The sequence below is a fragment of the Uloborus diversus genome, unplaced genomic scaffold (assembly GCF_026930045.1).
Source record: "Uloborus diversus isolate 005 unplaced genomic scaffold, Udiv.v.3.1 scaffold_361, whole genome shotgun sequence".
NCBI classification, from domain to species: domain Eukaryota; kingdom Metazoa; phylum Arthropoda; class Arachnida; order Araneae; family Uloboridae; genus Uloborus; species Uloborus diversus.
Genome location: NW_026558529.1, coordinates 5,993 through 30,939, shown reverse-complemented (window position 1 = coordinate 30,939; position 24,947 = coordinate 5,993). Strand labels below are relative to the sequence as shown.

The 24,947-nt window shown below is 34.5% G+C and overlaps 2 protein-coding genes across 2 annotated transcripts in view; both read right to left on the bottom strand.

The window, feature by feature from the left end:
• Positions 1 to 5,735, bottom strand: part of LOC129233371 (uncharacterized) — an 81,608-nt gene extending 75,873 nt beyond the window's left edge. The window contains exon 1 of the mRNA XM_054867409.1: positions 5,543 to 5,735. The gene's annotated coding sequence lies outside the window, so the exon portion shown is untranslated. The remainder of the gene's footprint in view (positions 1 to 5,542) is intronic.
• Positions 5,736 to 9,088: 3,353 nt separating this feature from the next.
• Positions 9,089 to 23,923, bottom strand: LOC129233369 (cytochrome P450 2B4-like). The gene is made up of 6 exons (XM_054867407.1): positions 23,532 to 23,923; positions 20,017 to 20,350; positions 17,458 to 17,648; positions 11,845 to 12,108; positions 10,918 to 11,091; positions 9,089 to 9,367 (listed from the first exon to the last, which is right to left on the bottom strand). Exons 1-6 carry the CDS (start codon positions 23,881 to 23,883, stop codon positions 9,204 to 9,206), a joined length of 1,479 nt encoding a protein of 492 aa, XP_054723382.1. The 5' UTR covers positions 23,884 to 23,923; the 3' UTR covers positions 9,089 to 9,203.
• Between the last annotated feature and the right edge of the window lie 1,024 nt (positions 23,924 to 24,947).

Genomic DNA, 24,947 nt, shown 5'->3' with positions numbered 1-24,947 from the left:
GTTTTATGAAAAAAAAGTGCTGACTTACATTTTCAAATTAAATTGGATTTTTTATAATGGCAGTAGCTAGTTAATTAATTTAATCATTTATAACTTCATATTTGATTAGCAAATGTACCACTATCACAATTAGTTAAGCTTACCCGCTTTACCCGAATGGCTTACCCGCTTTAGGCCCCCTGGTAGTGTAAAGCGGGTTTTTCAAGTGTCTGTAATGTTTAATAATAAATAAATATTGTGATTGAAAAAAATGCAAAAATCACTTTTTATTTTGAAGTTTAAAAACCCTGCTGGGATATAAAACCAAAATTGTCGCGATAAAAATAAAAAAACTACAACTTTCGAGAGTTCTTCGTTAACCTACCCGCTTTGGGCCACCCTCCCCTATTCGAAGAAACAGGCTAGATTACGGTTACGAAAGTCAGAAAAACGTAGAAATTTTAAATGGGAGAAAATAAATAACTAAAAATATTAAGAAAAGGGGAAGAGCACAAATAACAAGAAAGCAGATTATTTGCCTGATATTTAATTTTGAGAATATATTTTAACAAATCATTTCCTGCATCAAACGGTTTAAATAGACCTCACAAGACCCTCATAGGTTGATTTGCCTTTTGAAGTTGCATAACTGGCTTTACTCCACTTTCGTGAGCCATTCCCAACTTGTTTAATGTAGTATAAACATAATGAAGAAGGTACGTTATTCGTTTTCAGAGTCGGATCTAAGGGGAGCAAGCGAAACTGTGGGGGAAATGGCAAATTATTAACCCTATTGCTGTGGTTTTGTTAGCTGATACTAGATATGAATCTTAAAAAAAAAAAAAATATCAGCTTCAAAATTTGCCCCAGCTTAGAAAAATCGTATATCCAATACATACGCGGTTTATATGGGGGGGCAAGGGGAACAACGACCCGCTTACTGCCAAGAGTAAAGGGGCCTTGCCCACTCACGTTTTCAAGTTAAAAATTAATAATAGATTGAAAAATGATTTTTTATTTGGTGGATTGAGTTATTTCACGAAAATAAAAACTAAAAATTCTAAACAAATGAACGCCTATGGTTTCGGAACTGCTAGCACCTACAGCAACTTTATGAAAATTTGAATGTTTACTAACTTCCTTTTGTTACAAACGATCTTGATTCTGTTCACTCCATTAACTAAAATATTTCGGAATAGCACAGTTGTGTCCCTCTCTATGTTCCATCTAAAGATTAAAAGATTTTTGGTTTAGCTTGTAATTGAAGTCAACAGCAGAGAATGTTTTTTTTTTTTGCTTGTTATTAGAAAATGATTTTTGGTTATGAAATCTTGAGAAATTTTAATTTCTTTTTGTGTCACTTTCCTCACTTTTCCTAAGTCCCGCAGAGGCTTGCAACAGCCCCGCTTGTCAACTGAGACAGATTCGATACTTCATTTTAAACTGTAACGGATTAAATTTCAAACTGAATCTTATTTATTGAGTAAATCTTATTGGAGGCTGTATATAAATGATGTTGCACTTTTTTCAACCTTTATTGATCACCTTCCCCTTTTGTCACATGTCCCGCTACCTTTCATAAACATATTCTTATGAAAATTACGGGATGTCACACTTTTTGTCAACTCCTCCCTCCATCTTGCCACAAGCGGTCACAATTTCACTAACTCCTGAATGATATTAAATAGAAACAACGCGCTTGATTTAAAAAAAAAAAAAAAAAAACCATGTAAAACAGTTATTCCTTTTCTCAGGGGTGCTCTTCTCTCTGACCCCTCCTAAAAAAACAAGGACGCACTCCCTCAAACTGCCAAGACCAACCCCCAAATCGGGAAACCCCTTAAAAAAAGAGAAAAATACCCCTTAAAACATCTTCTCTTAAATTTCAATGGCATAGTTTGCGCCATGTCCCCCACCTCCCACCTCCTTGGTGGGCACCCCTGCTTTTCTCTCATAGTGTCTGAGAAAAAAAGTGTGAGCTTATCGGCAGACCCGTCATTTCAAAAAAGGGGGACAAAAGGGCAAAGGCTTTTACTCAAAACATTTAAAAGGGACGAAAACAACAAATACGAATAAAACTGGATTTATAATAATTTTTTTTCACCCCCCCCCCCCTTCCCGATCACTTAAATGACAGCCCTGCTTATCGGTTAAAAATTAAAGCACACACAAACATGATAAGCGCACTCCTACACCAATAGAGCGAACGCATAATTTGACCTCCAAAGTGACATTTCGTTTCATTCACGCACTGCAATTCGTCCTTCAAAAGATTCATAGTCACTTATTATGCGCTTTATTATTATTGTTTTTTTTTGTTTTTTTGTTTTTTTGTCCGTTCTCGACTTCCTTAAACATTAGATAATATGTAATCACAGAATGACGCATTACTCTTTTTAAAAAACTGTTTTGCTTCCAAAGAACAAAGGATTCGCTATTGCAAAATAAGGGGGGTATTCAAAATATAGAAACTCATCACACTCTGTTACATCCTTTGGTTCTTTTCTTAGCCAGTGGATTAAAATAATGGACAAATGGGTCTGCAGATCTTTAACCTTCTAAATTTTCGATTTTCTGGGGAAAACTATACGTTATGCATAATTTAATTCTGAACGGCTTGATACCTTATTTATCAACACAGGCAAAAAGCTTTTCGAGTTATCATACAAAAAATGTAAACTATTACCATACAGCTTTCTGTTACCAGCAGCTGTTTAAGTATCGTTTTCTCAGAAGTTTGTTTTTCATTTTGCGCGCATATGATTGTCCAAAAAGCTTGCTAAATATATTCATTAAACATTTTCGTGTGTTTAGCAACTTTTTTTTTGACGTGAACCCAAACTGTTCTTTAAAATAAAATATATTTCTTTCAAAATTATTTTCTGAAAAATTTCGGTAAATTGGTATTAATTTAAAATTAATTTTAAAATTAAAAAAAAGAAACTAAATTTAAAAAGTTTTAAGTTAAATATATGTCCAGGTCATAAAGATCAGAAAAGCATAATGAAAAGTTTTATGAAGATACAAAAAAAAGATTTTGAGACATGCGCGTAAGACAAAAAACAGACTTCTGAGAAAAAGAGGCTTAAAAAACTACTGTTAACAAAGATCTCTATGAGTATAGTTTACGTTTTTGTATGATAGCTGGAAAAGTTTTTTGCGAATAGTAATAAACAAGGTATCAAATTCTCCAGAATTAAATTACGCACAACAGACTTTTTTTTCTAAAAATCGAAAATATTAGAAGTTTAAACGTCCTTAGACCTTCTTAAATTTCAGCACCAGCATATTTCATTTGATTAAGAAACAGGGCTACGGTGTCGGAGGTAAAATAATCGACTCCAGTTCTAAGAATTTTGGAGCCTTTGACTCCGACTCTTTTATCCAAAAATTAGTCCAACTCCTAGACTCCGACACCGCAGCCTGGTGGAGTCGTGACCTCAGAGATAAAAGGGTCGACTCCGACTTTTGGGATTTTAAACATTTCCAACTCTCAAATCCGATTCCTTCCCCCTTAAAATCAGTCGGACTCCAACTCCGTAACCCTGGTTAAAAATACATAAAGGCAAAAAAAATCAGCCATTTGTTTGTCAAAATCAGTAAAACAACGTTAAAATCACAGAAAGACAATAATAATAATAATGAACAGCAGAGATTTGTTTCGAGGCGAAAAACCACATGCTTGTTTAAAAAAAGAAGATAAAAGAAAAAGAAAAGAAAGAAAAAACCTCATGGATAAGTAGACATCTGGCAAAATCCAGACATCCCTTTTGCTAAATAACCTTGCAGTTCGTCAATAGAAAATGAAGAAATTGAAAGAATATGAAGTGACAAAATTATTGACGATTTTGCACCTAAAATTGACCTCCTTGTACTAAACGAGCCCACGTTCCCGAAAACTAACATTGATTTTCTAGCATTCCTATCGGTTCTAGTATATTCTCTTTTTAAGTTAAGATTGTAAATCATATCTATCTTTTTAATATTTAAGACTGATTTCCAAAAAACAAGTGTAAAAATGTCTTCCTCATGTATAAAAGCTACTTGATGATAAAAAATGTTTAGCGAATTCAGTTTCTCAGATTCTAATACTTTATTTTTCAGCAAAATTAACAGTTTAGAGACCGGTTTTTTTTGTTTGGACCACATTTAATGTAGCAGAGTGATTTTTTCCAATGTTTAAGTGCACAACTTCACAAGAGGTAAATTGAAGACCGAAAAAAAAAAAAAATGTTTTTCCCAGCGTACTATTTCGAATCTGAATAGGGAAAAATAAATAAACAAGCAAATAAAGTAGTAGCATCTTTTTAAAAGTACAAAAACAGCTTTTCTGGAAAATTGAAACTTCAAAATTAATAATTTTTATCAATAAGAATATCGATTGCAACACTTTCTTTAAAGAAAGAAAATAAAGTATCTCCGATTTCTTTCTTTGACCCGTTGTTATAAAAAAAAACCACTGAGCATAGAATTAGTTCACCTAACTAAATAGTTATCATGAAATATTACACCATTTGCTGTTTCTCTTTTCGGGTAAAAAATAAAGTACTCTGTATTTCTTTTTTTTTCTTTTCCCAAAAATAAAAAAAATAATTAAAATTAAAAATGCTATAAACTTTAAACTATCTACAAGAGATGGCATTTTTGATTTTTATTAATATTTTTTTTTTTAAACAACAATTTAGAACTTATTTAGAATCTGCATAATTTTTACAATTTTTCGATACCAAAAAAATTAATTTAAGCATTTTTGATTTCCTCTGAAAAAAGATTTGAAATTCTCACACAGGCTTTAGTGATAAAAAATTTGAATTGCTCAAAAAATTCCTTTAAAATGCTATTCAACTTACGAAACATCTTTTTTTTTTGTACATAATCTACTGCAAATGTTATTTCCAATGAAGTGTGTTTGAAGCGAATTGGCATTAAAGTTTGGGTGGGATTTATATTTACTTTAAATTTCCTCGAAAGCACTGCTGTTAAGTTTTTTTGATCTGTTAAAGATTTAAAAAAATTGTTCAACTAAAAAATGGAGAATGAGACTGAGGTGTACTCGCCGAGATCTTTCGATAAAAATGTCACGCCAACCCCTTTGTCATCAATGTTATTTATTATTTTTTTTTGAACCAATAAATATTCAACGTGAAGTATCTTTTTAAATTTAAAAAAAAAAAATTGTGTGAATGCGATGAGTTGACGAAAAAGAATATTTGACAAACTTACCTTGCGAAATTTGATTTATTTTTACTTTTATTATTATTTTTTTAACTTTAATAACTTCTTTCATAAAAGAAAAATAAAGAAATTTTTTTACAGTTAACATCATTTTGAGCTCAAAAAAAAAAAAAAAAAAAAAAAAAAAAAAAAAAAAAAAAAAACAGAAAAAGAAAGAAAAAAAGCACAAGATTGTTATTCCCCGAAGTTCTATCATGAAGATAAACGAAATTCCCAGTATTTATTTTTATATTTACTGAAGCAAAGCTAAAATACGCATCTTAAGCAGTAGATGAAAAACAAGTTTTTTGACGATTTAACAGAGATTATAAATGAAGATTTACTTTACCAATTTTCAGAATACGATGTCCTTCATTGTTCATTTACACAATTTTTAAGATTAAAACTTGCTGGAAAACTATTTTAGCGCACTATGTTCATTTCAACATGAAGGCATTAGTACTAGAACTCGTGAAGGAATTATCAGTGTTTACACACAAGTAAATCCCCCCTTTTTTCATTAGGAAGCCAGCACGCATCAAATGTCAGTGTTCAGAGCGATTGAAGGATGATAAGAAACAAGGGTGGACGGAGTTCGTTGATAGTCGATACGTTTTTCGGCGAAAAGATAAACTGCACTGAGCGATGGAACGATGGAACGATCGAGATTGAGAGGGAGAGACGGATACTTGCGCCACCTGGTGAGCTCCAGTTTGGAAATAGCGACACCTCTCCTCCTTTTTTTTTCTTTCTTTTTTTCAGTTTCATTGTCATGATATATGTTTGGACGGGGAGGGAGAAAACATTAACCTTTAACATTCTTCTGAGGGGTTAGAGAAGTAAAAATTCAAAACATGAACATTTGGAGCAAGAAGGGACAATTAGTATTCCTGCCTAAAATATTTAACATTTCATCCCAAACACCCATATTACTGGTTCTAAAAAAAAAAAAGAATCGCCTAAGCATATTTTTATTTAGAAATATTAAGGACTCAGAATTTCTTCACCAAAAGCTGAATGCATAAATTAAACCTTTAGAGTGAAAATTAAAACAAAGCTTATCGATAATAATTATTTCACAGTAAAAACCATGTCTGCGGAGTCGGAGACAATCTCCTTTTGGGGTTAAGGAGTCAGAGTTGGGAGTCAAAATATTTTAATTCATTCAAAGACTCGGAGTCGAGTTTCATTATTTATTTACCTCAATATTTATTTATTTTGACTTTTTTTGTTTTCTTCGATACTTTAAAGATACTTTTCGCCTTCTTTCATGCTTATTTCTTCTTTCTCTGACTTTTACTGGGAAATTAGTCTAAAAAGTGCAATGTAAAAATTTTAAAAAATATAAACCTCGAGTGAAACTTTGAAAATAATAAAAGCAAAGTGTCATTGTAAAAACATATTTCTAAATTTTAATGAAATAAATTACGAAGACATTTTTTCCTTTCGAGTGCTTTGAGGAGAGCAAAAAAGCACTTATTACACTACAAACTACAAATCCATCACTTAGGTCTGTACTCAGGGGTGCCCACAAGGGGGGATTATGGCGCAAGCCTGCGCCATCAAAATTTTTGGGGGGATTTTAAAATTGATTTTTATTTATTTATTTATTGATTTATTTTTAATTTAAATTAGTATTTATTTTATTTTATTTTATTCTGTTTATTTTTTATTTCATTTATTTAGTGTGTGTGTGTGTGTGTGTGTGTGTGTGTGTGCGTGTGTCATCGGCGTAGCACAGAAATTTTCTATTAAAATAATAATAATAATTAAAAATAATTAAATATATAAATAAATAAAAAATATTTAAAAGGATAAATTTATAAAAAATATTAAAAAAAATTAAAACTTAAAAAAATAAAAAATAAACGAGCTAAAAACAAAAAGGGGAAGCGAGTTGAGGAAAATGGGGGGGTGGGGGGGTGGGCACCCCTGGAACCTCAGAGCCAGAAGGAGGTAAGTCACATTATGATAATCACAGAGGAAAAATATTTTTTCCTACGCATGCAAAGGATGGGACGCGCGCTCTTTATACCTGGTAAAAAATTGAAAAAGATTTTTTTCTTTATCAATGATGTTCACATGGCTCGATGTGGAATAGGCTTCAACAAATATGCAATGAACTAATAAACGGAAAGTCGCAATTTTTGAACTTCTTTCTGGCTCTAAAGTACAGAGTTGTTTTCTTAGTTTGTTGGTCATTGGCATTTCTATGAGATAAATAAATACACAAGTTGAATCTTTGGTTCCTTTATATTTTTAAACTGATCAATTCAAGCAATTTCTAAGTAAGAAATTTCCACTAATGGGGAAAAACTTTTATTTGGAGGTTTTATTTAACTAAAAAGTATTATAATGACTATTCTTAAAATTATCGCCATTTGCTATAGTCCACCGCACGATTTCTGATCTTCTTCTTTCGACGAATCTAATTCAAAACTGATTAAAAACAAGAGAAGAAAGCGTTGTTGAAATCAATCATTGACAAGATAAGGTTTTAGTGCTTTTTTACTTCCTTTTCCAAAAAAGGAAGTATTGTATTCGCGAAAAACATTTCACTCAAAATTCGGCATCAATTTCCATTTTGATCACCCCCGAATTAATGTTGAGTTTTTTTTTTCAACTTGACCACACGCGGATAAGTGCTTAAGAACGTATAAACACCCGAAATAATCATTTTGACATTCGTAATAATGACAACGAATTTTCTCGTGACTTCCGTATGTACGTATGTGTGCGGATGTGCGTATGTGCAGATGTGGGTATGTGTGGATGTGCGTATGTATGTCGCATAACTCAAGAACGGTATGTCCCAGAAAGTTGAAATTTTGTTCGTGGACTTTTAGTGAGGTCTAGTGGTGCACCTCCCCTTTTGTTTGCATTCGGGTGCTTCTAAAGGGGTCTTTTGCCAATTTTTAGGGGGAAGTCATTGTTAATTTCGATGTATACTCAAGTGGTGCTATAATTTGGCGGACACTTGGCGATATATTGCCAGTCTTTTGGAGGCCAAGTTTTGTCGCTAAGTTGGCGACAAAGTTGGCATTTTTTTTTAAATCTGGTTTTAATTTGGCCACTGGTGATGATATTTAGAGAGTAAACCATTGAATCACATCAAAATTGCCAATAATGGGAAAATGACATTAAAATTGGAGTAAAAGGAAGTCATGTGATGCACACATCAGCTCGTTTGTTTACAATTTTGCAAGCATCGTGATTAGTGTGGTTCTGACAAGTTGAGCTATGACCTTGACAATGTTTACCTTGCTTTGGGGTAATAAAAAATGATATCTGGCACTAAGTTGAGTTGGGTTACTGTCGTAGTAGTTTTGTAAAAGTATTCCAGCAAAAATCTGCCAATAACACGTCTCTTTTTCGTTGAGCGCCCACACAGGTATAAATTGTCAAGGTTGCAGCTCAATTTTTTGGAACCACACTATACAAGGCCGGCTCGGATTCAAAAAGGATGGAAGGCCATGACCAAGGGCACTCCGATGGGCGGTTACGAAAGGTCATTGTGATTTTCCAAAAATTTCCTTATTCGGCAAATTTTTCTGCTGACTCGGCAAAAGTTGGAGGTATATTCGGCAAAATTATCATCACTCGGCAAATTGAGAATTTCTGTAAATATATATGGAGTATGCATTATGCAATAAACTATTTGCGGTTATTTTTATACATTTCTCATCGATGTACGTATAACACGTTTGAATAATTAGTCTTTCGTAAACAAATTAATTATTTGTAGGAATCCTGCATATAAAATAATTGAACTTTATAGTTTGCTAAGTGCCAGCTATAGTAGTGGACTATATATAAACAGAAACGAATCAACACAAAGTTTTGACAGTAACAACAAACTTGCAATCACAGAATACAAAATTTCTTTATCCTTTGAACTAATTTATTATAAAAATGATACAAATTATCAAAACATATAAAATAAAACAGCATGAATTATGACGTAAGATTATAAGACTATGTCTCTGTATTCGTAGGGAGAATTGTGAAGTTTATTGCTGTTGAATTCTTTCTTTAAATACAACTCTCATTTCCATCGGGTCGGAAATTGGAGCGGCATCTTCTGGTAATGAAACTTCAAAGTTTTTAACTATCGTTACCAAGAACATGAAAGCTTGAGTCAAGGCAAACCCTTCTCCAGCACAAGCGCGTTTTCCTGAAATTAAATTTTTAAGTATTTTTAAATTCTGCTCAATATGTCATTGTTTGCAGTGCAATTAAGCTTAAGACAGTCATACAGAGCGTTTCAAATGACCTAACCACGAAAACAATATTAAAAATAATAAAACATATATATAGGCTTATCTAATATTGTTCCGGTTTCTTTACAAATTTATACCTTTTGAAATATCCAAATCGAAAAATCTTTATCAAAGGCGCTTATGTTGTTTTTTGAATATTTCAAAACTGAACGAAAACCGTTCAAATCAAAGAATACACTTTCAGGAATGCATAATGATTTGATCGAGATGGTTCGAAGAAACATATGTTTGCTCGAATCTAGATAATATATTCACAGTTAATATTGTGGAGGGGAGCAGACACACATTTCATCATCAATGTGCCCTACTTCTAAACTTTTTACTTTTAATAAAAAAATAATTTTTAAATTTATTTTTAATTATTTTTCTCCCATAGTGGTATTTGTACGCTATATTTAAAAACCACTTTCGTGTTTTTTTTTTTTTTTTTAATTTTTTTTTAATGTTTTTACAAGAAAGTGTGCTTTAAAGTTTCTACTTCATTTTCACTGAACAAATTTATCAATTTTTTTCCGTGACCAATGGGGTGGTTTCCTTCAGTCAAAAGTACTATTTTTAGTTGTTGAAATGGATAGATGGATAGAATGAGAAAAAAAAAATGGAAGCAGAAAATTCTTTCATTTTCCCAACAGTTTTTTTTAAATTAATTTTTTTTAAATGTCCGATAAAAATGTATCTATTAGGCCTATATTAATGGAAAATTCCTCACCTCCATGATAGAAGACCTTATCAATGTCATTATTTCTGAGGTGAAAATAAATGATGGAGTGGAAATACATCAATAATAGGCATTCTACCAAAATTATAAATTGCCAGTATATCCTCAAATTTACTAAATACTTTTTTAAACATACATTGGAAACTACTAATTAAGCCGTACTTTAATTAAGAGAGTTTAATATTATATTCCCACTAATCATTAAAATAGCTGATTGTTTGCACAAATAACAAAATTACTAGCTTGACGTTAAATTGTCCTCAATTTTTAAATTTTAAAAGTTAAAAAAAAATTTTTTTTTAAATTTCCGTGAACAAGGAATTTTTTAATTATTTTTATTTATGAGTAAAATAATTGGAACTTAGCTGGGCTATTGTTTGTAGTTACTTCTAGTAATATTTATGTTTAAAAGTTACATTTTCTGGAGAATGACCCATTTCTTCTCTCAATTTATAATAATATATAATTTAATTTAAATTATATTAGCTGCTTTAGAATTTATCTAAATATAAAAATATTAAGTTTAACTGCGGTTTCTGAGAGTTGTAATCAAGAAATCCTATACTATACCTATATTAGTTCATACTTTTTAGTCCGAACCAAACTTATAGATATAGTTTTTAGACTTAAGAAAACATTTTTATGCATTTTAAACACTTTTACGAGACTGTTTTATTGAAAATATTCTAAAAATAAAGTTATTTTAAGTCTAAAATAAATGCTCACCAGCGCCGAAGGTAATCGGCAAATCTGCTCTGGGTTTGTCGGGAGTGGCAATAAATCGAGAAGGCCTGAACTCGTCTGGGCTTTCATAGCTTTCTGGATCTTTATGAGAAGAATACGCATTCATCAATGTTATTGCTCCTTTCGGGATTCTGTAACCATTGATTGTTGTATCCTCTGGAAAAATTAAAAAAGAAACAAAGAAATGAAAAAAAAAAAAAAAAAGAAATGAAGAAAGAAAAAACAGAAAGGGGGTGTGTAAGGAGTTATTAGAATGTTTGTTTCATATATTAACATTTTATCAAGTAACAATTCTCTTTTTTTAGTAACATCAATGGAACTACCATGAGGTTCTGAAGTATTTTTAACATAGTGGGCTATCAATTGATAATGTGACAGCTTTATATATTTGAGTCTTTTCCCCTTCCCCTCTGTCACAAAATATCCTACTTCACCTTACCCTTTGTTTACCCTTTGTTACATCTCACGCTATTTTTCACTAACATAAAAATGGGAAATTTTATTAACATTTTTCAGTTTTTGTTTCAACTAAAATGTGTGATGTCACACTTCTTGTTGCCCCTTCCAAGGGGTACTCACCCCCAAGAGCAAGGACGCACCCCCCAAAATGTCGTGAAACCCCCCAAAACCAAGACCCCCCAAAAGTGAAAAATACCCCTCAAAACACCCCCCTAAAAATTTCAATGGCGCAGTCGGCGCCATGACCTCCCATAGATGGGAACCCCTGTGTTAACTCACATTTTCACGACATTTTTTTTTGTCTGACTCCACCTGTTAAGCAGTAGGAAAGTTGCGTCAGACATCAATTTCTATTACCAACAGCATTCTCAAAAATAAATTTCCCCGAAGTGCCAACTTAACAAAAATAAATAAATAAATAAATAAATTTAAAAAAAATCAATGAATTACTTGTGCATTCGAGGCTAGGAAATATCGGGAAGATATTAGACATTCTGAGAACTTCATATATGAAGGCGTTGGTATATGGTAGTTTGCTTTTGTCCTCCAATGCAGGTTGCCTGTTGTGACCAATAACATCAATCAGCTCCTTGTAAACTTTCTCTTGCTCTTCCGGATATGAAGCGGTCAGGTACACAAAAGTAGCGATGAGGTGCGTGACTCCCAGCACTCCGTCTCCCATGATTTGCAGAAGAGTTGCCATCAAAACCTTTCCTGAAACAACAGAGTTGAAAAGAATTGTCCTCCTGCAGTTATGAAGGTTAAACATGTTTTCAAACGTTTAGAAAGACCTTAAACATGATGTGGAGCCAATTTGGGTTAAAAAATCGTGGGGTATAAGAAAGAAAAACTCTTATTACTACACCTGAAATAAATTTTTGAAATTAAACTGTTGGTTACGGAAGACTAGGAGCAAAATCTTCTCGTAAGCAAAATAAAGTTTGGGATGGCATTCATTATTTTTTAAAAATATTTAAAATTGAAAACATCTGCAGGTTATTTATGATTTGGGTCAGCACTCTTAAATCAGGCATATTCCACCTCAGTGGCTAAGAAAAACCCCCTCCTAGCCACATAGGAGAAAACCAATTGGCCCAGGTGGGTCAAAGTTCAGTCGCGAGAAAAAATCGCAAGGGATGTAGTAGCGCCCTCTCATCAGAGCTGGCTCTAGTAATTTTGTCGCCCCAGGCGAGGCTAACTACAGCCGACCCCTAGCCACAATAATATAGATATATATTTTCAAAAAATCATCGAGCATATTCCCACGTATTGCTGCAATTTGAGCTACAAAGTAAAAAAAAAAATAAGGAACCAATTTAATATTTTCATTTTTTCTTCTTTTTTTACCTCTTTACTTTTTGCCATCATGAAATTTGTCGCACCTAAAATATGCCGCCTTTGGTGGTGGCACAGGTCGCCTATACCAGGAGTCGGGCCTGCCTCTTAGTGAACACGTAATAGAAGGGATTCTGAGAGTGCCGCGTGTTTCCAAAAAATTATGAAGGCGTTATTGTTGTTGAAGGATGACACTAAAAAAAGATGTTTTTCAAAATTTAGTGATCTTTCATTTTAATTCCCCGTAGGTCTACAAATGCAAAGTAACTGGCTTCGACTAGCTTGGTTTGCCATGTGAAAGGTTGTTAAAACATTTAATTATGAATGCCACCTTCCCTGCGTTTCTATGTGCAATTTACGTGTTTCTATCTACCCCATAAATACAAACGTCTGGGATAATTGGAAACAAGGCTTTTCATTCTTCTTCTTTTTTTTGTATGATTAAATTTTGATATTAATTTCATTTTTGAGTGAATTTTACATAAAATAAGAGCTCAGATAACGCTACTCGACAATTATTACTCAAAATAAAGAAAATAAAAAAAATAATTTGAATTCTGAAATTTTAAATTCTAATTATGTTTTTCGCAATCACGAACTGAGACAGGACCCTACTCATTGGAGTTATTGTTTCTAGAAACAGCTCCTGTCCCCCCCCCCCAAGCCTGCCTCTCCTCCTGGGCGGTTACGTGTGCATAGTTGTGTGTGTAAGTGTGTATGCTTGTGTGTGAGTGTAGACCTGTGTGTATGCACGTAGGCGTGTGTGTGTGTGTATGTGTGTGAGCGTGCGTGTGTATAGGACATGGACGCCTCCGACCAGGAGAAGCGGATAGCTCAGGACCGGAGCAGCCGCGCCGCGCCGCTTGCAGAGGACGGTGGGCGGTGGTGCTGCAGAGGCATCTGGTGCAAGCTGAAAAAGGCACGGAACATCAAAAACGGTCAAATGAGAACAATAAGCAATCATGATTGCTCAAAAAAAAGAAAAATTAATTTGAATTTTGACATTTTGAATTCAAATTATGTTTTTCGCAATCACGAGTGTGTGTATATAGGCGTGTGTGATTGTGTGTGGGGTATGTGTGTTTGTGTGTAGGAGGTATGTGTATGTGTGTAGGAGGTATGTGTGTTTGTATGTAGGAGGTATGTGTATGTGTGTAGGAGGTATGTGTATGTGTGTTTGCGTCTGTGTGCTGACATGAGTGTGTGGGTAGTTGTGTGTATGAATGCGTGTGTCGGGGGGGGGGGGGGGGCGGGTATGTGTGTGTAGGCATATGTGTTTGTGTCTGCGTGCAGGCATGAATGTGTGGGTAGTTGTGTGTATGTGTGTCTGTATGTTTTTGTGTGTATGTGTAGGTGTCTGTATGTATGCGTGTGTGTATGTAGGTGTGTGTGTAGGTGTATGTGTGTGTAAGTGTGTATGCTTGTGTGTGAGTGTAGACCTGTGTGTATGCACGTAGGCGTGTGTGTGTGTGTATGTGTGTGAGCGTGCGTGTGTATAGGACATGGACGCCTCCGACCAGGAGAAGCGGATAGCTCAGGACCGGAGCAGCCGCGCCGCGCCGCTTGCAGAGGACGGTGGGCGGTGGTGCTGCAGAGGCATCTGGTGCAAGCTGAAAAAGGCACGGAACATCAAAAACGGTCAAATGAGAACAATAAGCAATCATGATTGCTCAAAAAAAAGAAAAATTAATTTGAATTTTGACATTTTGAATTCAAATTATGTTTTTCGCAATCACGAGTGTGTGTATATAGGCGTGTGTGATTGTGTGTGGGGTATGTGTGTTTGTGTGTAGGAGGTATGTGTATGTGTGTAGGAGGTATGTGTGTTTGTATGTAGGAGGTATGTGTATGTGTGTAGGAGGTATGTGTATGTGTGTTTGCGTCTGTGTGCTGACATGAGTGTGTGGGTAGTTGTGTGTATGAATGCGTGTGTCGGGGGGGGGGGGGGGCGGGTATGTGTGTGTAGGCATATGTGTTTGTGTCTGCGTGCAGGCATGAATGTGTGGGTAGTTGTGTGTATGTGTGTCTGTATGTTTTTGTGTGTATGTGTAGGTGTCTGTATGTATGCGTGTGTGTATGTAGGTGTGTGTGTAGGTGTATGTGTGTGTAAGTGTGTATGCTTGTGTGTGAGTGTAGACCTGTGTGTATGCACGTAGGCGTGTGTGTGTGTGTATGTGTGTGAGCGTGCGTGTGTATAGGACATGGACGCCTCCGACCAGGAGAAGCGGATAGCTCAGGACCGGAGCAGCCGCGCCGCGCCGCTTGCAGAGGACGGTGGGCGGTGGTGCTGCAGAGGCATCTGGTGCAAGCTGAAAAAGGCACGGAACATCAAAAACGGTCAAATGAGAACAATAAGCAATCATGATTGCTCAAAAAAAAGAAAAATTAATTTGAATTTTGACATTTTGAATTCAAATTATGTTTTTCGCAATCACGAGTGTGTGTATATAGGCGTGTGTGATTGTGTGTGGGGTATGTGTGTTTGTGTGTAGGAGGTATGTGTATGTGTGTAGGAGGTATGTGTGTTTGTATGTAGGAGGTATGTGTATGTGTGTAGGAGGTATGTGTATGTGTGTTTGCGTCTGTGTGCTGACATGAGTGTGTGGGTAGTTGTGTGTATGAATGCGTGTGTCGGGGGGGGGGGGGGGGCGGGTATGTGTGTGTAGGCATATGTGTTTGTGTCTGCGTGCAGGCATGAATGTGTGGGTAGTTGTGTGTATGTGTGTCTGTATGTTTTTGTGTGTATGTGTAGGTGTCTGTATGTATGCGTGTGTGTATGTAGGTGTGTGTGTAGGTGTATGTGTGTGTAAGTGTGTATGCTTGTGTGTGAGTGTAGACCTGTGTGTATGCACGTAGGCGTGTGTGTGTGTGTATGTGTGTGAGCGTGCGTGTGTATAGGACATGGACGCCTCCGACCAGGAGAAGCGGATAGCTCAGGACCGGAGCAGCCGCGCCGCGCCGCTTGCAGAGGACGGTGGGCGGTGGTGCTGCAGAGGCATCTGGTGCAAGCTGAAAAAGGCACGGAACATCAAAAACGGTCAAATGAGAACAATAAGCAATCATGATTGCTCAAAAAAAAGAAAAATTAATTTGAATTTTGACATTTTGAATTCAAATTATGTTTTTCGCAATCACGAGTGTGTGTATATAGGCGTGTGTGATTGTGTGTGGGGTATGTGTGTTTGTGTGTAGGAGGTATGTGTATGTGTGTAGGAGGTATGTGTGTTTGTATGTAGGAGGTATGTGTATGTGTGTAGGAGGTATGTGTATGTGTGTTTGCGTCTGTGTGCTGACATGAGTGTGTGGGTAGTTGTGTGTATGAATGCGTGTGTCGGGGGGGGGGGGGGCGGGTATGTGTGTGTAGGCATATGTGTTTGTGTCTGCGTGCAGGCATGAATGTGTGGGTAGTTGTGTGTATGTGTGTCTGTATGTTTTTGTGTGTATGTGTAGGTGTCTGTATGTATGCGTGTGTGTATGTAGGTGTGTGTGTAGGTGTATGTGTGTGTAAGTGTGTATGCTTGTGTGTGAGTGTAGACCTGTGTGTATGCACGTAGGCGTGTGTGTGTGTGTATGTGTGTGAGCGTGCGTGTGTATAGGACATGGACGCCTCCGACCAGGAGAAGCGGATAGCTCAGGACCGGAGCAGCCGCGCCGCGCCGCTTGCAGAGGACGGTGGGCGGTGGTGCTGCAGAGGCATCTGGTGCAAGCTGAAAAAGGCACGGAACATCAAAAACGGTCAAATGAGAACAATAAGCAATCATGATTGCTCAAAAAAAAGAAAAATTAATTTGAATTTTGACATTTTGAATTCAAATTATGTTTTTCGCAATCACGAGTGTGTGTATATAGGCGTGTGTGATTGTTTGTGGGGTATGTGTGTTTGTGTGTAGGAGGTATGTGTATGTGTGTAGGAGGTATGTGTGTTTGTGTGTAGGAGGTATGTGTATGTGTGTAGGAGGTATGTGTATGTGTGTTTGCGTCTGTGTGCTGACATGAGTGTGTGGGTAGTTGTGTGTATGAATGCGTGTGTCGGGGGGGGGGGGGGCGGGTATGTGTGTGTAGGCATATGTGTTTGTGTCTGCGTGCAGGCATGAATGTGTGGGTAGTTGTGTGTATGTGTGTCTGTATGTTTTTGTGTGTATGTGTAGGTGTCTGTATGTATGCGTGTGTGTATGTGTATGTAGGTGTGTGTGTAGGTGCATGTGTGTGTATGTGTGCGTGTGTGTGTGTAGTTGAGTATGTATGCACGTGTGTGTAGGACATGTATGCAACCTGGAGACGGCTTTCGCTAAGGAGCAGCATCGTGAGGAGCCGGTCGACGGTGATGGTCCCGGAGGGTGGCGGTGGGAAAATAAAATGATAGGACGCCAAAAACAGTCAAATGAAAGCAATAAGCAATCGTGATTGCTCAAAAAATCACCAATAAAATAGTAGCAATATAATTATAAAAAAAATCATGAAGTCAAAAACAATCAGATGATATGTGCATTTTCAATGCAAAAGTTCTTATCTAGTCTTTCAACCAATTAATAGTATGTTTAGTGTTAATCGCCTAATGAACAGATCTCAAAGCTTTTCATGTGGTCAGGGAAGCAGCACAAAACTAGCTTTCTGTTCGTATGGACACAATAACTGTTATGTATTCTTATGAAACAACATAACTTGTCACATGCATTGCCATGCGTTCTTTTTTAAAACCTCTATTATTCTTATTTTCGTCGTGCTTACTTGTAAAATGCTCGGCTGTAGGATCTCCTTTGCTCCTCCGTTCATTCCTTTCTGTCAAGAAGTAGTCAATAATGTCCCGAACGTTGCTTGGATCGAAGGTCGATTCTCTTCGGTCAATCATTCTGTAGGTCAGCGTCTCCATGCCAGCGACACTTTTTGTATAAGCAGGACGGAGTGGAATAATGATTCTCCTGAGAAAATAGAAAAATAAAATGAAATATTTGCACACAAAAATTGCAGGTATTTAAGTACTGTGTCTGTGAAATGGAATATTTAAAATAAACTGCAGAACCAAAATTACAGACGCTGCTTAGTTTATATACTCACTGGGAAAAGTTAATTTCTGGAAGCCAATTTTTAGCTGAATTTAATGGTGTAGCTGAATTCCTGAAATACATTTTGGATGATTTTTATAAATATTTATTAAAAACACGGTAACTGACTGATATTTTAAAAACAAGTATGTCAGTCAGTTATCATGCTCTATTATTATTTTTTTAATCGTCCAAATGTATTTCGGAAATTTAACTATACCATTGAGTTCAGCCTAAAAAATACAATATTCCGTGGGAAGGATTGTTTTTACAATGTATATTTTGCGTTAAATATTATAAAATACATCTTGTTTTGCTTCCAAAATGTCAGTCAGTTACCCGTGTAACAGCGTCGCCCATAAAGTATGATGGTTTTATACGTACTTCCTGCTATGCTAGTTCATTTTGTGTAATGGTTCTTGTTCAATTTCATATGACCAAACATGACGGCTACATGGAAAGCAATTTTTCTTTCTATTCACTGTCCAGATAGAAATAAACACTAAGCTCTAAGAAACCTTCATAGCCGAAAGACTGTCAAGATCTTTTCTCTTAATTTGAAAAACTCCAACCTTTTATTTTTTTATCTTCCCCTTTTCCATGATTAATATTTAGCTTCTGAAACAGGATAAATTCTGCAGAATTTAAAAGTTTCATCAAAGCTCAACGCTATAAAGCGGAAAGAAAAAAAAACAGCATAAAGCAGCTGAATATATCTTCATAATGGCAGTACTTTTTTAGAGCTAGTAATCTTCATTAATAATCAATTTTTTTGTGATCTTTTAACATGCATCTAGTGGTATTTTTACATGATCTTAAATTTTCATTGATGCCGCTTAAGAAAAAAATTTTGCGAGAAAGCAGACTTAATAGAAGGGTTGTCCATAAATGATATCACACTATTTTCACCATTTGTGATCATTTCCCCTGTAGTCACAAAGTATCAAGGAAAGTGGCACAACTTAAAATTTGGGGAATACTTTACCCGTAATTTCTTAGATGTCCAGCTATAAGAGTATACTAGCTGTTAAAACGGATAGATTAGCCACCTTCAGCGGCCGCCTCCCTTTCTAACTTGAAAAAAAGAAAAAAACTAGAAGTTTGGCCTAGTGAACATCTATATTATTAAAAATAAAAATGGCTAGTTTTGATTTGAGGTAAAATGTATGTAATAAAGCAATCTTATCCAGTTACTCTTAAACTAAAAAAATGTATAAAAGTACATTTTTTCACGTTTTTTTCTTTTCTTCCTTTTACAAAATGAATCAATAGGTATTTGCAGGGAAACACTTAATTATCATCATTGATGCACTACTCAAAAACAGAAGTACATTTTTTATGAAAATATTTTCTTTTTTTACATTTTAATTCAAAGGAAATAAAAACACCGACACACCGACTCTTACAAATTAAAAAAGAGAAAAAAATTAAAAATTCCAAAATTTATAAACTTGACGATGAATGGTGAAATACTTCCTTATGGTTCAAGCGAAATCTTAGGAGAGATCTCCTGAACTTTAGTTTGTTTCATTGTTAACTTATGATTCCTTGTCAGAACTCTAAATAATCGGTTTCGTATTAGTTTTCAATTTCGATATTCGCTGGATTTTTATTATTATTACTAGAAAATTGCCCGTCAAGGTACGACGGCTGGAAATTGCTTCGATTTGAAAGAAGCAATTGTCTGTTTGGTGATGCTTTGATAGTTAAAATTTTATCCCTAACTCCAGTGGATTAACCGAAAACTCCAAGAGATAGCGTTCATTGTAGACCACTTTTTCGTTTCTTTATTCTCCTAAGTTTACAGTTTTGCCAGTAAAACAATTAAGTTGCCGGATCCAGTTCAGCCATGGCAAAATAAAGCATTTCCCCTGCATGTCAAACATTGCCAAAAAATGTTATCAAATTATCATGCCGTGGAGCGAGTTCATTGTTGATGACGTCAGGAGCGTTACCCGATCAGTGAATTCGCTATTATGTATACGAGGAATTTATCCTTTAAATGCTCATCACCCGCCTATCGCCCCAAAATTTATAGCCCCCCTTGAAGAGCCACATTATTCCTTTGTGGGCGATCGCCCAGTTGGGAACGACTTGTCCGAACAGAGTTTTGATGCATATTTAATGACAAGTTTGCCATAGGGGAAAAAAATGCAACAGAAGGATGTCCCTTTAGCTCCCTTTTTTACATGTGAACATCCCCAAAATATAATACATCTCTCATAAAATGTTAGAAATTACTTACTTGGCGAAAAATCCGGTCATTAAGTTGTCAATTGGCGACATGTTTTCAAACAAAGTTACGTAATGTTTGATGAATTCTCTGTAATCTTCCTTTGTTAACGCATCGTTGTTCAAAACCAATCCGTGCATAATATTCATGATCCTCTCGGTAAAGAATTCTATGACGCCGATGGACGCATCACTTGATGTACGCAGTGTCTCTACTGTTGAGTTTAAATGGTCGTATAACGAACCGGCAGTAGCCTCCTTTTGAACTGTCAAGCCATATTCTTTGAAGGTTTGAACGAAGAATTTTCGCATAACTTTCCAAGGCTCACCGTTGAGGTAGGGAAGACCTAACAAGAAAGAGCGAAATTAGTTCCATTTTTTTATTTAAAAAAGTAACAATAGTTATTTCATCTGGTTATGAAAAATTTTTCCCTTTTTAAAATCGGTATAAAAAAATAATACGGACAAACGTAAAAAAAAAAAAAAAAAAAAAAAAAAAAAAAAAAAAAAAATCAGATATCCGGTTTTACAATTGCTTTTAGTTTCATTGCATGTTGACTTACTATGTTTCAAAATATTAAAGCAAACTTGTTTCACCAGTTATTTCCTTAAAAACATATTCAAAACATTTTTGAATAACTTTTTAAATCTCTATATTTAAATGTATAGTTTATTTGAGAGTGCTGTATATAAAATGACACACTAAAATATTGTGTTTTATATTACAGATTTGTTTCGTAGGAGACAAACTTAAAAAAAATTTAATTGTATACCCATAGTTCAAACTTATAAATCATTGTAAGGTTACATTTTGGAGCTTTTCAATTTCAAAGATCATTCAAATAAGATCTTATGTGAACCATTTTACTAATATTATATCCATGTTTAGTTGATTTCTCAATAAAAGAAAAAAAAAAAAAACCCTCAAATTAATTAAAACTGTTTTTTAAGTAAATAATAATTAATAAAAAGTTTTACAATTCATATTTATCCATATAATGAGTTGTAATTGTTGCTAGATTTACTTGACATAAGGAAAAAAAAAAACTTCATCATAAAGTGAAACATTTTCTTGCTTTCAGTTTTGTAATGACATAAATCAAAATTTTGCTTTGAAATTCAATGTAAAATTTTCTAACATACAAGTTGAAAAAAAAAAAAATATTTGAGTAAGCCATGTTCACTCTTTTTAAAACAAATTACTGAACTTATAATTGAATAATAAATATGAATTGTTACTTTAAATCCATAAATAATGGCACTCATTCTTAAAAGATCCAAATTAACATCTTAACTTCATCATTAAGAGTAATGTTAAACATGTTTACTCTTTTAAAAAAATTAATAAACTTATACTTAAAATTCAACTTAAAATTTAACTTTAATTCCGAAAAACTGAGGTACATACTTTTAAAATAAGCAAAAAAAAAAAAAAAAAAAAAAAAAAAAAACAAAAAAAACAAAAAAAAAAAAAAAAAAAACATGATATTTATTCGAAAAAATACAGGTAGAAAAAAGGGGTGCACACGTTAACTTTTTTCTTTTTTTTTTCACACCTTTATTTTTAAAAAAGTGTTGTCAATTTCTCAGCACAAAAATGCCCCAAAGATTGAACAGTCAATTCTATGTCATGGAATTTTCTGAGATTATCTTTAAAATAATTTCTTTATTTTATGGTATTTTTAAAAAATATCTTCAGATGTTCACGTGTGCCTCTATGGGAGGCGGGGGCACATGTGAATAGGTCTGGGGTACATATGAACACGATTAAAAAATGCAGGAAAATTCTTCAATATGAAGCATAAACGTATATAAATTACATTGAAGGGTTTGTAGCGAAAACTGCGTCAGTTTAAATTGTACAGTAATTGTATCATAAAGAAAACATTTCATTCCAAGCATATAAGGGTGAAAATCAGGAAAAGTGACAATTTGGTCATGGAAATATTCGATATTTGAAGATACTCAAAAATACAGATTTTTAAAAATATTAGGGGCAAGATCACAATGAACATTTAACCCCATTATAGGAGAGGGGGGGGGGTATTTGATTATTACAGATCCAGGGCTGTGGAATTGGAGTCAGGCTGATTTTGAGGTAAAGGAGTCGGAGTCGGAGTCGTTGGAAAACATACCGACTTCAACTCCGGGCTTCTTTTTTTCCTCTAATTTTCACTTATTCTCCTTACATTAAAAAAAAAAAAAAACTGACTAGAAATTGGTTCGATTTATGCATAAAGATCTACTAATTAGCAGCCAGCTGGCTTCTTAATTTATCGAGCTTACACTTTAAGTGATAGTTACTTAAGCAAACCCACTAGTTTGATTGTTTTTTAACATTCTTTAACTAATAGCATCTGTCAGCAAACGGTTTTGTTGCCTAACATTTACAGTAATTAAAAACAAAATAAAAAAATATATATATTTTACTTCGTTCTTTGTCATGAAATAGTAAAAGGAATGTTTCCTTTAAGCAAGTCGGGACCCGTAGCTCGAGAAGAAATTTCTAAGGCTGTTCCAAAAAATCCGATAAAATATGTTTTTTTTTTTAATTTTTAATTTAAAGACTATATCTATGAGCTTAATTCTCATAAAAGTATGAAATAAAATAAGAATATGATTTCTTGTTTACAACAGTCAATAACAGCAGATAATCTTAAAAATCTTCATATTAAGGGAAAATGTAGCCAATAGTAGTAGTAGCCTAGAGTAGCCAATAAAATCAATATTCAAAATTGAGCGAAGAAATATAGTTATAGTCAACAAAGCTATTCGTACGAAGCTGTATACCGCCACATTTTGTGTAAAATTTGCTGACTTTTTATAAATTCTGAAATGAACGTGGGGGCGAACCTTCGCCTTTCAAGAAATTTTTTTGACTTTGCAAAAAAGCTTTTTTTTTTCTCTCTAGTTACAGCTTGAACAGCAAAAATTAAAAGCACACGGTTTGATCAACATCTATTTTTTAAACATAAAAGGGGAGTGAATTAATCCTTTTCAATAAAAAAAAATGCAGTCTATATATCGCCCCTACCCATGAGGGGAAAAAAATAAAATAAAAAAATTAAAACCCGGAGTTCGAGTTGGAGTCGGACATTTCAAAATCCAGGAGTCGGAGTCAGAGTCGGCGATTTCCCTTCCGACTCTGCAGCCCTGTACAGGTGTGCTAACTATTATTACAAATGTTAAAACTTTTTGAGCATGATACATTACCTGTATAATTTATATGAGTAATATAATATAAATATGTAGTTTTTACAAAAATTTTAATTTATATTGATAGACATTGAATTATAATATCATAACATCTCACGCTGAAAACTTCAATTTAAAAATATTTTTAGAAAACTGAAATTATTAATAATAGATTGAGGAAAAAATAACACAAATTAATAGTGTTTAAAAAAAAAATCTTAAAACAAGCTTAAAAAACAAAGCTAATTCAAGACAATAAAAAATACTGAATAGTAACGTTCTTAGTCACGTTACTATGAATGTCTTTGTAAATCTGCATATAAATGAGCTTACCTCCATCAAATGCGTGTTTCATCAAGGAAAACACAACTGGTCTTAGAGTGAAGCAATCAGATTTGGATACGTGGGCCTCTCGTAGAACTTTCACAGTTCCGAGATTGATGTATAATTGTCCGGTAACTGTAAAACTGAAAACGTCACCATATTTCTTCTTCATCTCATCAAGCTTGATGTGTCCGGTATAGTGACCCAGAAACGGCCACATTCCCAAGTAAGGAACTCCGACTGGTCCGGGAGGTAAATTTCTGTTTTTTAACACATAGTAAATGATGGTGAACAGGACGACTATTATTGAAACATGAAGAGGTGACAAAGCGAAGAGGATTTCTTCGATGTTCTTCAACATTTTGGTAGATTGAATTCTGTCCTGTAAGATAATACAATGATGGTGAAGTAATTTATACAAAAAGAACTTCTTAATTTCTGCTGATAAAAATCTAAGATGGTGCTAGTTTTATACTTAAAGCATTTAACCTTACATCAGTAGATCGCAAAACTAGTTTGCACTAGCCCTAAGTTACCGCCCCCTAAGCCACGGCTAAGACAGAACTACATGCTATATACCAGACAGCCCGGTAATCATGTCTCAGGATGTGATAACCGGGCTGTCTGGTATATTTATATTGCATGAATTTTGCATTAGTTATACGTAATAAGAATTTGAGTCCATCTGAGGGGAACAGCAGACTAAAACGTTTCTTTTTCTTCAGATACAATGTGTTTTCTGTTAATTTAAGGACAAAAACATTCATTATTTTTCATGTCCGTTAACAAAACTTTTATTGACTAAGATTTCGGGTGAACACCTTTTTGTAATTACTCTAACTCGAAAATAATGCAAGAACCCTACGAAATTTCGATTCGGAAGTTGTTCCGTTAAACGCGTGAAGAAAAAATGCGAGGATTCTGCCAAAAATTGATATGGAACTCAAGGGGAGCAGGAGTTGATTAGTGTTTCATCCTTCCAAAGTGCTTGGCGCATTCGAACTTTTTCTCAATTAAGTGCATAAAATCTCAATCCCACGGCCGGAATTCGATTCCAGCAAAAAAAAAAAAAAAAAAAAAAAAAAAAAAAAAAAAAAATCATTCGCAGGTGGGGCTCTATAATCCGGTTTCAGCTTAAATCGCTGCAAGTGGTGGCACAATCGAACACTTTTCTTGTTAAAGTGACTGTTATAGCCCAGTAAAGAGGGGATTCCAAAAAAATTAGGATGAATAAACTTATACGAGTATCCTTTGTCCACAACTGAAACTGGTGGCGACCATTTTTTGCCTTTCATAAGTTTAAAAAGAGTTTAAGTTGCCACTTAAAAAAAAAAAAAAAAAACGTAGCTTTTATTGTACCGGTAAGTAAACAATACAAATAATGTAATAATCAACCATGATTAAAAGAAAAATAATTAATAGCAA

What these genes read in the sequence shown, in the direction of transcription:
- LOC129233369 (XM_054867407.1), bottom strand. Translation starts at nt 23,883, where the DNA reads ATGTTGAAGAACATCGAAGAAATCCTCTTCGCTTTGTCACCTCTTCAT. An exon ending in GAAACACGCATTTGATGGAG is followed by an intron (nt 20,351 to 23,531) that starts GTAAGCTCATTT and finishes CTTTCTTGTTAG; the next exon opens with GTCTTCCCTACCTCAACGGT. An exon ending in ATGACCGGATTTTTCGCCAA is followed by an intron (nt 17,649 to 20,016) that starts GTAAGTAATTTC and finishes CTATTTTCTCAG; the next exon opens with GAGAATCATTATTCCACTCC.